This window comes from Schistocerca cancellata, chromosome 4 (assembly GCF_023864275.1).
Source record: "Schistocerca cancellata isolate TAMUIC-IGC-003103 chromosome 4, iqSchCanc2.1, whole genome shotgun sequence".
NCBI lineage: Eukaryota > Metazoa > Arthropoda > Insecta > Orthoptera > Acrididae > Schistocerca > Schistocerca cancellata.
This window is the reverse complement of record NC_064629.1, coordinates 365,686,355-365,701,273: the sequence shown is the minus strand read 5'-3', so window position 1 is coordinate 365,701,273 and position 14,919 is coordinate 365,686,355. Positions and strand designations below refer to the sequence as shown.

Sequence of the window (14,919 nt, the reverse complement as noted above, 5' to 3'; positions counted from 1 at the left end):
ATTGGACCGTAGCACACTGGAAACCTGTCACCTGATTGGATGAATTGCATATCTTGTTACGTCAGGTCATGGTTGTCTTTGGATTGCCATCATCCAGGTGAATGACTGCTCAATGCTATGGGGAACATTCACCTGGGCTTTGACTGGACCTGTCGTAGAAGTCAAAGGCACCATGACAGCTGTGGACTACGTGAACATTACTGCATTCTACCTACATCCCTTCATGCCTGATGTGTTAGAAAATGGTAATGACATCTTCCAACAGGATAACTTGGGATCTAACTATTGTTTATAAAATGTGAACCCCCCACCAAGAGATATACTTATCTTGTGAATGTTGGTTATCCAGGGTTGCAGGCCAGTGGATACATTTTATTGTTGAGGTGAATTTGGTTTTATAGGTAACAATCAAAAACAATGCATAATGAGTACAACTACAACAACAACAACAACACAAGTATGATACACTGAAATATTTTGCTTCTTCGGTATTTCCAGAATTAGACAAAAACAATACATTTCCATTTGGAAAACATGCACATATATAGTCTGCTTGCTACACCCATCAAAATCATGTCAAGACTCTCCCCACAACTGCCCACACAATGCCTCACCTTCAGATGAGACTGCTGCTTTTATTCTGGTGGCTTATGGTGTCATCCTCATGGCATCAAACAAGCCTGTCAGGCTTACAAAGTGCTGTATGAATCAAATTCAGTTTCATTTAATTTAATGTATGCTGATGGTGAATTACACAAATAATTTAGTGCATCCAAATGATATTGGAAATCCCTCACAATTACCAATTTTGTTCACATGAAAATCATGTTTATGACATATTTATTCAACTAGTTGAGAGGGGTGGAAGGGCCAAAAACTGATTGAAAAAGGAAAACTCTAGCAAAATAACAAAATAAAAATCAAATGGAATATTATTGTGATGTATATCAAAGAATTCTGTGTGATCAGAGGATTACCAAACTAAAACTGGATTGTGTCTAGGCAATGTACTATGAGAGTCATCAGTGTAGCTTCAATGATGTTTTTATTAACTTATAGTAGTTAAAACATTAAAACTAAGATGAGCAGTGCACTCAAATCAGGCTTTGGGGGTTTGGGTCATGCAAGGTATCCTCCACAAAAACTATTATGGCACTGTGAATAAGAAATTGTGGTGAGTTCCAATATATGATAGTAAATTGGTGTATAATTTCTAAAAGAGAAACAAAATATGAACACTTTAATCCCAATAAGAAAGCTGATGAAGTAATTACAACTAAAAAGATCAATACGGTGATCGATGGAAAACTTCAAGCAATTTTATGTAGTGGCCAAAAGTGTTTATGTTACACCAGAACCAACTTTTCTTACATCGCATTTTGGTTATAGTTTACACAGGAGTTTTCATCTGAAGCCGTCACTTTGGAACAGTTCAAATGGTCACAACTGATCTCATGTTTATGAGGAGAATGGCGAATTCAAAAGAATTATATCACAAACTATCAATGTCACAAGGCCAGAATCATGCTGCAGTAGTTTGCTGAGCATGATAGCGAACTCACATTGCTGTCTTGGGCAACAAATTAATATGATTTGGACAAGAAGTTGACTGGTTGTAGCATAACTGTTACCTGTTCAAATATGTCCTTGGTAGTTGCGACTCTGTCAAATCTGACTGAAAAGTTTGAAAGTAGGCCATTTTAAATTATATAATCCAAACTGAGATTACAGTTCAGACACTTTCACTGCACTTTGAGTACTGAATGAGCTAATGTTTAGGGCCAGATCCAGTCTCATTTACTTAAACTACACATAGATAATCAGTTAGCCACATACTACACTCAGTTGATGACTATAATGTGATTGCTTGAGAGCAGTATTATAACACTGAAGTGACACAAAGGTTCACATATGGCAAACATATATAAATACACAGTCTCAGAATTATACTCTTAAATCACTGTCGTTGAAGACTGAAAGTCATATCCGTATGAAGATGATTTGCACAGCAAGTAACTGTTGGAAACAATAGTTCAGTCTGACACTATTGTCACAGTAGGTGATAACCATTATTAAAGTTTGATACAGTCCATGATACTAATTACATGTCCACAGTCCAATTAATAATTTAAAACTATGACTGAATCATGGCTTGAACTCCTGGACATGAAATTTAGATAACACGCAATACATTTTATGACTCATAATTTGTACTGCATCATCTGCAGTACATCATCCCGTATTTTTGGACATAGGTGTTGCTCCATCCAAATTCACTGCAGACTGACTTTAAATGGCTTCCAACCTGCCCCTTTTTTAAGTTTATAATAACTGAACTTGAATTTAGCTGTTGTTGTTTGTTGTATTTTTTAAATTAATTAAAAAAAAGATTTATATTTCTGAGTAACTAAGTAGTGGGAGAAGATTCATTTGAATGAGAACTTTTAGATGTAACAATAATTTATATTGAATTAAGCTATCTAGTTTGTCTAAATATGGGATTGTCTTTAAGTAACAATGTCTGAACTAAAGATGTTAATTGCTCTGGAATTAAATGAGTGCAAATCTTGCCAATGTATTTTCATCTACATCTACATCCATACTCCGCAAGCCACCTGACGGTGTGTGGCGGAGGGTACCTTCAGTACCTCTACCGGTTCTCCCTTCTATTCCAGTCTCGTATTGTTCGTGAAAAGAAGGATTGTCGGTATGCCTCTGTATGGGCTCTAATCTCTCTGATTTTATCCTCATGGTCTCTTCGCGAGATATACGTAGGAGGGAGCAATATACTGCTTGACTCTTCGGTGAAGGTATGGTCTCGAAACTTTGACAAAAGCCTGTACCGAGCTACTGAGCGTCTCTCCTGCAGAGTCTTCCACTGGAGTTTATCTATCATCTCCGTAACGCTTTCGCGATTACTAAATGATCCTGTAACGAAGCGCGCTCCTCTCCGTTGGATCTTCTCTATGTCTTGTATCAACCCTATCTGGTACGGATCGCACACTGTTGAGCAGTATTCAAGCAGTGGCCGAACAAGCATACTGTAACCTACTTCCTTTGTTTTCGGATTGCATTTCCTTAGGATTCTTCCAATGAATCTCAGTCTGGCATCTGCTTTACCGACGATCAACATTATATGATCATTCCATTTTAAATCACTCCTAATGCGTACTCCCAGATAATTTATGGTATTAACTGCTTCCAGTTGCTGACCTGCTATTTTGTAGCTAAATGATAAAGGATCTATCTTTCTGTGTATTCGCAGCACATTACACTTGTCTACATTGAGATTCAATTGCCATTCCCTGCACCATGCATCAATTTGCTGCAGATCCTCCTGCATTTAATTTCAGTACAATTTTCCATTGTTACAACCTCTCGATACACCACAGCATCATCTGCAAAAAGCCTCAGTGAACTTCCGATGTCATCCACCAGGTCATTTAGGTATATTGTGAATAGCAACTGTCCTATGACACTCCCCTGCGGCACACCTGAAATCACTCCTACTTCAGAAGACTTCTCTCCATTGAGAATGACATGCTGTGTTCTGTTATTTAGGAACTCCTCAATCCAATCACACAATTGGTCTGATAGTCCATATGCTCTTACTTTGTTCATTAAACGACTGTGGGGAACTGTATCGAACGCCTTGCGGAAGTCAAGAAACACGGCATCTACCTGTGAACCCGTGTCTATGGCCCTCTGAGTCTCGTGGACGAATAGCGCGAGCTGGGTTTCACATGACCGTCTTTTTCGAAACCCATGCTGATTCTTACAGAGTAGATTTCTAGTCTCCAGAAAAGTCATTATACTCGAACACAATACGTGTTCCAAAATTCTACAACTGATCGACGTTAGAGATATAGGTCTATAGTTCTGCACATCTGTTCGACGTCCCTTCTTGAAAAAGGGGATGACCAGTGCCCTTTTCCAATCCTTTGGAACGCTACACTCTTCTAGAGACCTACGGTACACCGCTGCAAGAAGGGGGGCAAGTTCCTTCGCGTACTCTGTGTAAAATTGAACTGGTATCCCATCAGGTCCAGAGGCCTTTCCTCTTTTGAGCGATTTTAATTGTTTCTCTATCCCTCTGTCGTCTATTTTGATATCTACCATTTTGTCATCTGTGCGACAATCTAGAGAAGGAACTACAGTGCAATCTTCCTCTGTGAAACAACTTTGGAAAAAGACATTTAGTATTTCGGCCTTTAGTCTGTCATCCTCTGTTTCAGTACCATTTTGGTCACAGAGTGTCTGGACATTTTGTTTTGATCCACCTACCGCTTTGACATAAGACCAAAATTTCTTAGGATTTTCTGCCAAGTCAGTACATAGAACTTTACTTTCAAATTCATTGAACGCCTCTCGCATAGCCCTCCTCACACTACATTTCGCTTCGTGTAATTTTTGTTTGTCTGCAAGGCTTTGGCTATGTTTATGTTTGCTGTGAAGTTCCCTTTGCTTCCGCAGCAGTTTTCTAACTCGGTTGTTGTACCACGGTGGCTCTTTTCCATCTCTTACGATCTTGCTTGGCACATACTCATCTAACGCATAATGTACGATGGTTTTGAACTTTGTCCACTGATCCTCAACACTATCTGTACTTGAGACAAAACTTTTGTGTTGAGCCAACAGGTACTCTGAAATCTGCTTTTTGTCACTTTTTCTAAACAGAAAAATCTTCCTACCCTTTTTAATATTCCTATTTACGGCTGAAATCATCGATGCCGTAACCGCTTTATGATCGCTGATTCCCTGTTCTGCGTTAACTTTTTCAAATAGTTCGGGTCTGTTTGTCACCAGAAGGTCCAATATGTTATCGCCACGAGTCAGTTCTCTGTTTAACTGTTCAAGGTAGTTTTCAGATAAAGCACTTAAAAAAATTTCACTGGATTCTTTGTCCCTGCCACCCGTTATGAACGTTTGAGTCTCCCAGTCTATATCCGGCAAATTAAAATCTCCACCCAGAACTATAACATGGTGGGGAAATCTACTCGAAATATTTTCCAAATTATCCTTCAGGTGCTCAGCCACAACAGCTGCTGAGCCAGGGGGCCTATAGAGACATCCAATTACCATGTCTGAGCCTGCTTTAACCGTGACCTTCACCCAAATCATTTCACATTTCGGATCTCTGTCAATTTCCTTCGATACTATTGCACTTTTTATCGCTATAAACACACCTCCCCCTTCACTGTTCAGCCTGTCTCTGCGGTATACATTCCAATCTGATTTTAGGATTTCATTACTGTTTACGTCTGGTTTCAGCCAACTTTCTGTCCCTAGTACTATATGGGCGTTGTGACCGTTTATTAATGAGAGCAGTTCTGGGACCTTTCTATAGACGCTCCTGCAGTTTACTATTAGCACATTAATATTGTTATTCCCTGTTGCATTTTGCCTACTCCTACCTTGCAGCGTCTCAGGAGGCGTCTTGTCGGGCCTAAGGAGGGGATTCTCTAACCTAAAAAACCCCCACTTCATCACTAGGTGTATAATGCTATAGTTATTTACATGCCGTTTTCATCTGCTATATTGGGAAGTTAATAATCTGATATATGTTTACAAATGAACAGTAACAACAAAATCTGAAATTATTGATGTTTTGTAATTAGTACAGTTTTCAGGCAAACTAGTGTGCTGATTAACTGTTGATAACCAAAAGAATGTAATAGATAATAAAGTTACATTGGAGAAGCCCTGGGTCAATATTTGGGAATTTTGGTACTGTCTACAAGCCATGTAAGTGAGCATGTTGGAAATATCACAAAATTTGGAAAAAATTGATATTAATTTTGTGGGCAAGAAAAACATAACAGCAGGAAAGGATCCGCTTGCTTTGTTACATGGTCAGGGGAAGAGAATTAAATATAATACTAGAATAAGATTATTAGATGAGGTGGAAAGAAGAAAACAAAATAGAAAGAGACAAGCGGACCATGGATAGTTTAGTGTGACAGAGATAATGATTTCCTGCTGGACAAAAGGAAAACAGCTGGCGTGTGCTGAGAAGGAAACTACACAAATGATAACAGAGAAAGCTTTAATTTACTCTTAAATGTGGAGTGGTTTTGGATAAAACACAGGTCACCAGATAGTTCGTCCCACAGTCACATGGCTGAAATGGAGGAGGAGATGAAGAATGATTTGGTGTTATGCTAAGGTACAGCCAAGATGCTGGATGTATTTGATATGTTATTGCAGTTATGGAATGATGATAGATATTTGATATGTGGGGAGAGGTACTGGCGACTTGATGACAAAGAAACTGATGAAGTAAACTGATTGTGAAAATCACATTTACTATCTGGTCACATCCAGCCTAATTGAGCATACAAAGGACTAACATAGTTAAACAACCAAATGTTACACACACATCTTACATAAGCATTAATAGCTAGCTCAGGTCATCTGGAGTTTTTACTGTTTGTGCAATGTTGAACTGCGTCACAGTAGTAGAGATCTGGTATGACTAAAGTTGTATACAAACTTTTGTTTAATTTGAGGGAAAAATGTGTTTCCAAATTTTGTATTGCATATAGGGGAGAGAAGGATTTCCTGTATGCTGCAACAGCCTATTCTGGCCAATTTAAATGCTCACCCAAGATTTTACCAATATCTCTAGTTTCTCTTTGATAAAATAATTGTATACCATTAAAATTAATTGGAGGAACTGTTTCACAAAAATGTCCATTGATCAACTTTCAGTGTGATATGAGGATTTAAGACCAAGATTCTGTGCCCTTTGTGATACTGAGGAAAGGTCAACATTCATATCTGATATGGCAGTAGCAATGTCCTTATGGTGGACACTTAGATACAACTGTGTGTCATCAGCATATGAGAATGAGTCATGTATAAAATATAATTGATATATAGAGAGAAAAACAATGTTTGAACACTGGACTTGGGGATTCTAGGAAGCACTTCTCTTTGTGATAAGTTCTATGACCCAAAGATAACTTGTTGACATCAGTTTCTGAGGTAGCTGCTGAAGCACAGTGTTGGACTGTTTGAATTCAGATTTTTTCCATTTCCATAAGTAATATGTCCAAATGAACAGTATCAAATGGTTTTCTGAAATAGAGCAGTGTCAGAATCGATATTTCACCTCTGTCCGTGGCATGTTTCATGTCAGTCACTATGATTAATGAAATTGCTGTGCAATGATTTCTTCATAAGCCTGATGATGTTGTCATGGATGTCATAAGTTTAAAGGTAATCCTTCAGTCATTTATGAACAATGCACTACAAGGCTGTAGGTACTACAGGTAATATGCTGATTGGCCTATAGTTGCCTGGTGATTTTGGGTGCTCATTCTTTGGTATTGGCTGAATTAAGCTTTAGTTCCAATCAGGAAAATGTGTATTGCTGTCAAGAGCCATATTTACATTGTCTGTGAGAACTGAAATAATGGTACTGGCAATATTTTTAATCATACTTACTCTCACTCCATCATCACCTAATGCCTCAGAATAACTTTTGACATTTGCTTTCTATACTTACTTTGTACAAACATGTTTTAAGCAAAACACTTCTGTATAGAAAGTGCTATCTTGTGGCTGATAATTTATTGCAAGTTGAGAAAAAATGGTTGAAATGGCTCTGAGCACTATGGGACTCAACTGCTGTGGTCATAAGTCCCCTAGAACTTAGAACTACTTAAACCTAACTAACCTAAGGACATCACACACATCCATGCCCGAGGCAGGATTCGAACCTGCAACCGTAGCGGGCGTGCGGTTCCAGACTGTAGCGCCTTTAACCGCTCGGCCACTCCAGCCGGCTGCAAGTTGAGAGTAGACTACTTTTGGGACTAAGTAATTTAATTCATTTGCAGAAGCTTGAAAACAGCTGCATATTTTGCCTTTCCCATATTGAAACTGTGCAGTTGTTTCCTCAGCACTCCAGGATTCAACTTGCTGCTTATAGCAGAGTGAGAAAGCGTAATTTAGCATTGCATATGTTTTGCTTCAATTTCTTCTGCAGCTTGCTGTATACTTTGTATGGTTCAGGTGTTGATTTTACTTGAATATTCTATATGAACAGAATCTTTAATTTATTATCTGAAATAGTTCCATAGTCAGCCGTGGAGTATTTGACCTACTCTTTCACAACTGCATAAAAATACTGAGATTTAATAATGTTCAGCAAATACCACTGGAAATAGTGGTACGATTTGTTCAAGTTATTCTCAATACCACGAGAAAATGAAAGAGTTGTGCCTAGTCATTGTGTGATAGTACAATGATTTTTAAAACTTGTGAAAATTGTCTGCTACTTACCTTTTTCTCTTGCTCACAGTTTTCTCAATAAATCTAGTTGTTTTCTCAATATATCTGGTTGATTCAGTATGTCTTGAGGTGTATTTCCTGCTTTAAGAGGAGACATACAGGATCATGTTTTCTGATGTGCATTAATATTAAAAATGAAACATTGCAAGATTTTTTACCATTTTAATAAGGTCTTTTGAAGAAAAGTTCACAGTATACATAAACTTGAGATAAAAAAACTTCCCAGCAAATATGTCCACCCTAACACAACAGCAGCTCACAATACACTCTCCTCACAACTACTGCAATGCACAAAAAAGGAAAGTGATCAGAGATATAGCTCGCTATACAATGTCATTTGACAGTATAAAAAGTTTTCTCTGAGTATAATTTAGAGTTTTGAGTGTGCTGTCATAATTCAGAAAATTAATGTTGAAAGTAATTGCAATAAACATTAAAACTAACAATAATTAACATTATTAGTTTTGAAATTATAAAATATGTTTGACAAATTTTAGTATTACAATATTTCACCCAAAACAACTCTTCATTACATATTTTTACATTTGTATATAAACAAATTACACTTTAATATCTTTGAGAACATAAATGAAAATCTGAAATTAATGTTGTGCAAAAAATTTTACTAGATTTGGTGGTGATTTTATTGTATGTATCATGGTATCAACTAAAAATAGAAGTGTGCCACTGACCAGTTCCATCTAATATTGAATCACTGCTTGTATCCTACTATCACATGTCTGAATAGTGCTGTTGTAGGGAATCATGGGTAACCAGTTTTAATTTTTCTGAATGTTATTAGGTGAGACTATTCTCTGGTGGTGTGTGTTGAGTACATCATGTGTAGAAAAGCCTGGAGCAGAAATCTGTCTGGTGCAAATTACATTATCTGGGGTATTTGATGATATTATATGTATAAGAGTGTGGTTGTGTGACAGTTGATGGGTTGGATCCAGAGATATTATTATAATGGAAAACAAAGATTTTTAACTGAAGGACTATCCTATAATAATCAAATGCTCATACTGTGACATGAGGGAAGGATAATATTGCACTGATATTGGGCAGTTTGTTGTAGATTACTGTAATTAAAATTTCCGATTACATTCATTCCCCAAGAAATAGGAACTCTGCTTCTTTTCCATCATTTTCATCTGACATACTTTGTATTTTTGGTTTTAGATCAGATCAAACATATGCACCCACACTACTCCCATGATGAGTTATGCTGCATACAAACCCTTAGAAGTGTATAACCTGTGAGCCAGACAGAATCCTAGTAGATTTTTGGTTTGAGCCACAGAAGAATTACTTGGTAATTCAACAGGTCGAACAAGTTCTAAAACTCAACAGAATGAGCTGCTAACGATTGCATGTTGACATGAGAAAAAAGTAAGTCACACACGTCACACTGTGGCCACACGAAGGCTGAACTCTGCCGCCTCTAGTTGCTGACTAGAAGTGAGACAAAGGTATTTATTAGCTGCAGTACACATTCTGCGGGGGTGACCAAAGTTACCATTATCCAGGCTCTATACCATGACCATCTGCCACCTTTGGTAAATGATGGGCTGGCTAATAGAATGTATCTCAAAGGAATGGGCCATTTAATGGAAAGGTGTAATTCTCAACAACGTGGGGTTTATATGTGTTTCTTGAAGTGTTTATATCTGCCTTAAGCAGTAATTGAGGAGTGGCGGAGGAAAAGGCTTTAATGTAACTGATTAAAGGATTCAAAAATAAGTGTCACTGGAATTATAAGTTGCTGCTAGAAGAGAGAAAGCAAAGAAAAACATTAATTAACTTGTAACAGATAACACAAATTATATTTGTTGAAGAAGTAGACAATAGTAGTGAGGAAATTGAAAAATGTAAGATAAAGATAGTAGGCATAGTTTGAGTAAATTTTTGATAATATAATAGGTCAGTACTAACTACACTGACACATGTACAAACATAAAAACTTAAATAATAATTAGCAATACAATGCAGTATAACAATTGAGTAAACTCATAAAAAATACAGTGAACAAAAAACTAAGGTGTAAATCTTTTTGTCTGACAAGATTTCATATAATATCTTTTAGTTGAGAAACATTCATTATTGATTTCTGTCCTTCTGCAGTCTGCAATATTATTCTGTGAGATTGAAAAGTTCAATAATTTTAGCCTTTTGAATGTAAAGGTATATATATATATATCTCTCTCTCTCTCTCTCTCTCTCTCTCACACACACACACACACACACACACACACACACACACACACACACACACAAAAAAAAAAGAAATTGCTTCTCTGAAACTGTTCTCTTCTGTTGGTGGTTGCAGATAGTTTATTTTCTAAGTTGACAAAATTTTTCATCACTAACTCCATGATTAATTTCAGAAATATCTTATTTTTAAAAACATTTTTCATCTTTTTTTACTTATTTTCAAATGACCACATCTTCAGTTTCAACAATTTTTTGTCCAATCATTTGTTAATTAAGATGAGGTTTGGTGTTTGAATTAGTTTATGCAAAAACTGACACAGAATAAAATCTACATTCTGTTTGGTTCTGCCAAATCTCATTTAAAACTTACACCTCTCATCTTTCCATGTGTTTACCAGATATTTTTTTTCCTGTTTCAGATAAAAGTGAAGTTGATTCTACATTTGTTGACTTAATACAGAAGTAACTGTGCAAAAGTGATTCTACATTTTGGACATAATATAGATGTAACTTCCCAAAAAGTGTAGTGCTTTCAAGTACTACATTCCAGAAGATTTGAGTACAAATGTGGGAGTAACACGTAGTCAGTGTGTGTTTATATATCTCCCAGATCTTGCTCCTCAAGTGTGAACTGTGCATTGGGTTTAACTGGTGTTATAAAATTTTACTTAGGCATGTGCAAAGCAGGTTTGATCATCATCTGCTGTTTTTATATAAGTGAATGAAAGATTGTTATGCCATGTGAGTAGTCAATCATGAGAAAAATCAACAGATAAAGGAATTATGTGAATCAAAATTATAATTTCATTTAATATGTTTGGTGAATGGTTTCATAAAAAAAGAAAATGGAAGATGAAAACAAGACACCTTCCTTCGCCATCAAACTGATCACTATTCACTACAGAGTTCTTTTAGCAATGCTTATACAGTTTCTGTGCAATTCTTCCATTTTTGTGAGCTGTAGACTGCATCGTGTTGTAAAATGTATGCACACTTCATCCACTACTGCAGGAGGCCTTCATCAAACTACGCAAGTCCACTTGAAACTGTCAGTGAAGACTTCTTTTGGACTCTATGGAAGCACTGATGCCATAGTCTTTGATATCTGCTAATGTGTGAAGCAGACAACTGTATATTATTACCATGGTGATTGACTACCCTATACAAGAGAAACTGGTAACATGATGCGACATTCCTACAATGATGATTTGCTAAAAACTTACCAAGCAAGTGAAATGTGCCAATGAAATCTCCAGCAACTTATATTTTTATTGTTTTCTGTTTATTAGTCAATTTATGTATCAGAAATAGGGATCCAATTTTGTACTTCCTCAGATCTTTGTAAATGATGCCATTAATGTTATGCTTGCCATTCTTCAATTCCTCCAATATAAATCTCAGACAATAGTTGGGCCAGAATCTGTTGCACTTTTTCCTACATTATTTTTCCTTGCACTTGTTGATTGCAAATCCAAATGTGGCATATCATTAATAGTTTCACTTTTATCCAGAAAGTATCTGAATCATCTCTAAACTCAAATTTTGATCAAAACTTCTGGTCTGTACATTTTTGCGAATATTCCAATATTGTCTCTGTCTTGGTTGCTGTTTTCCTCAGTTATGTAACCAAACTTGATGTGTGTGTGTATTGCTTAATTACACTATATTGCCGACCCTCATAGTATGTTTAACTGACTTCAAAAGGCAAACATGTTCTTCACGGAAATGATTTGGTCAAATGTGTTGTTTCTTGACAAATCTTTTCACGTAAGTGCACGTAAGTGCTTTTTTTGACACAAAATACCATCAAGATATCAATCAATTCCCTGGATATTTTAGGTACAGCTTGTACCTTTTACAACAGAGAATATACATCACAATACTGGGTTGACAAATGACTTATTAGCAATAAATACAACATGTCGGCTTTTATTTCAAGTTGGCCAATCATTTATGCTCTAAAACAAGACATGCAAGTATCTGTCAAGCTTAACAGTTAATTTGTGTGAAATATATTTCTGTATGCTCAGAACAAATGTTATTGATAGTTACCTATACAACAACTTCCAAAGAATGTTGCTGTTTCTACTGTTTTCCATTAGAAAAGAGAGAATACTTTTCAAACACTACTACTTTTCAGAATATGTAATTACATTGGCAATATTTTAACAAATTGGTCTTGTTTGACTAATTATTTCATTCATGTGGAATTAAGCAAGTTTCTAATTCTCCCTGAATTTACTTTAGCCAGTGACAGCTCATCTTCTGCCCACAATGTGTGTTCCACACCCTTGTGCCAATACTACCTGACTCTTGGTTGCTCTTTTCTCCAATTTTGTAACAAAACTTAATGTTTGTGGATTCCTCAATCACACATCCACTGTTTTGTGGAACTACGGACTTATTGTTAAGAACCTAGTGCCCTAAATAACATGTAAATCAACATGCAAGCAAAACACAGGGGACTTTTTAACTTGACAAAAAAATTGATTCTCATACCAATTATTGTTTAAAACATTATCACTTTACATACTGATTTCTTTTTTGGTATCTGCAAAAATTCTTAAATCTATGAATTCCCTGTTGTCTGGAGAAAACAAGACTGACATACGCCATTGTTAGGACAACATTCTGTAAGAAAAGGACAGACACTGTTTTTTTGGTTACAGTCTAGTTATGGAATTTTGACAAATCATTTCCAAGAACATTACATGTAGGAAAGACAGTTGCAGACTCTCATTATTGCTAAATGATCTATAAAAAAACTATCATAAAATGTGATACTTGTCAATAATCGTGAAAAATTCTATTACAAAATGATAACAATAGCATACAAGAGTGATGTAACAAAATCATTTCAAGTTCTTAGCAGTGTACTTGAATGCAACATTTATCCCTTTAATATTAAAAGACTGTCAATTAAGTAGTGTTCATTGCTTTATTTTTGGGTATCGTTGTGGTGCATTTAGTGTATCCATTGCAGAACACAACATTCACAAATATTTATGGTTGTGACTCTCTTGCTGCAATACGCAACAATTTTTTCGTCCTGTCCATTAGCTGTCTTGAAACTCATGGAATTACTGGTCTCCTATTAAATTCCAGACAAATTACAGCATTTGCACATGCCTTTGTATTGCATGATAATAAAGTAGTTACAAGAGGTACATGTGACATACGATTTTCCACTTGTGCATGTAACTGATTGTTTAATTTGTCTTACAACATATTGTAAATTAAGAATAATTATTGTATAGTAATTCCTTCAAGTTTTGAGACAGAAGTACACTCTAAAGTGGAATTTACACTGTGATTCTTGTATATTTTTTGAAGTTAGTTAGTAATATAAAAGCAAAGTGAAGAATTCCTTGCATATATATACATATATAAAACATATATATTTTCTGTGTGTTTTTATTGGAATTTGAATGGTTATTTTTTGAAATATGTCAGTGCATCTGGTGCTCATTGACATATTCACTTTCTTGAAAAAAAAAAAAAAATCATCACTACAAAACAATATACCTTCAATATTTGGTATATGACTACTATTTGTGTTCACATCTTTCCTTATAAGCACAAATTTATCACACCTAATTTACAAATTTGTCTGTAAATGAAATGATTCATAATTGTTTCCTTTAAGTTCATGTTGTGAGTTTGGTTGAGTTTTTCCCATTTTACTTTACATAGGATTAAAATTTATTACATTTTATGTTCCATCAATTTTTACGTAACATGGTAGACTTGTTACAAACAGGGAAGCTACACAGATATTTGTTGAATTTTAAAGCTTCCAATACTTGCACTTTTTTCTTTTTTTTTCGTAGACTGTTCACTTTCAGTTCTTGAATTTCCATATTTCAAGCAAGTGAAGCCCTACAAGACTGATCATAAAGTATAGAGTCACATATACATAGTCTATGTTGATATTATATGCCATGCAGAGCTGTTTCTGTTTGTTGTTCAAGAAGTCCAATTTATTTCACTCCATGCACTATTGTATCTACGTGCAATTTTTGTACACTTTTTTAAGTAAAAAAAAAAAGAAAAGGTATGTGCAGCTTGCTGTTGTATCTTTAGGACAGCTGAACAGTCAGAGACTTATTTCTCATACTCTTAAAATGTATTGATCTTCTATGTTGATACACAGAGCTGTGAAGAATGTATAACATTTTTTCTAGGAAACAGCTATCAACATTTGCTTCATTTGCCAAATTAATATTACAAGTGGTACTGGTGATATAAATCACCTTCATCAGCCATAAAAACAAATACCTGGAAAAGCAATCAGTTACATACATTTATTGCGTATTCAACCCAACAGGAAATTGTAAAACTTCTTGGTACTATTTCATAGTAAACCTTAAAAATTGTTAACAGAGATCTTAAATATTTCTTTCTCTC

At 35.7% G+C, this 14,919-nt stretch overlaps 1 protein-coding gene across 1 annotated transcript in view; it reads left to right on the top strand.

Annotated features, from left to right (window-relative positions):
- Positions 1-14,565, top strand: part of LOC126184197 (NPC intracellular cholesterol transporter 1-like) — a 296,479-nt gene extending 281,914 nt beyond the window's left edge. Inside the window, exon 16 of the mRNA XM_049926565.1 lies at positions 10,932-14,565. Within this exon, the coding sequence (XP_049782522.1) occupies positions 10,932-10,978 (47 nt within the window). The 3' untranslated portion in view covers positions 10,979-14,565. The remainder of the gene's footprint in view (positions 1-10,931) is intronic.
- Positions 14,566-14,919: the final 354 nt, after the last annotated feature.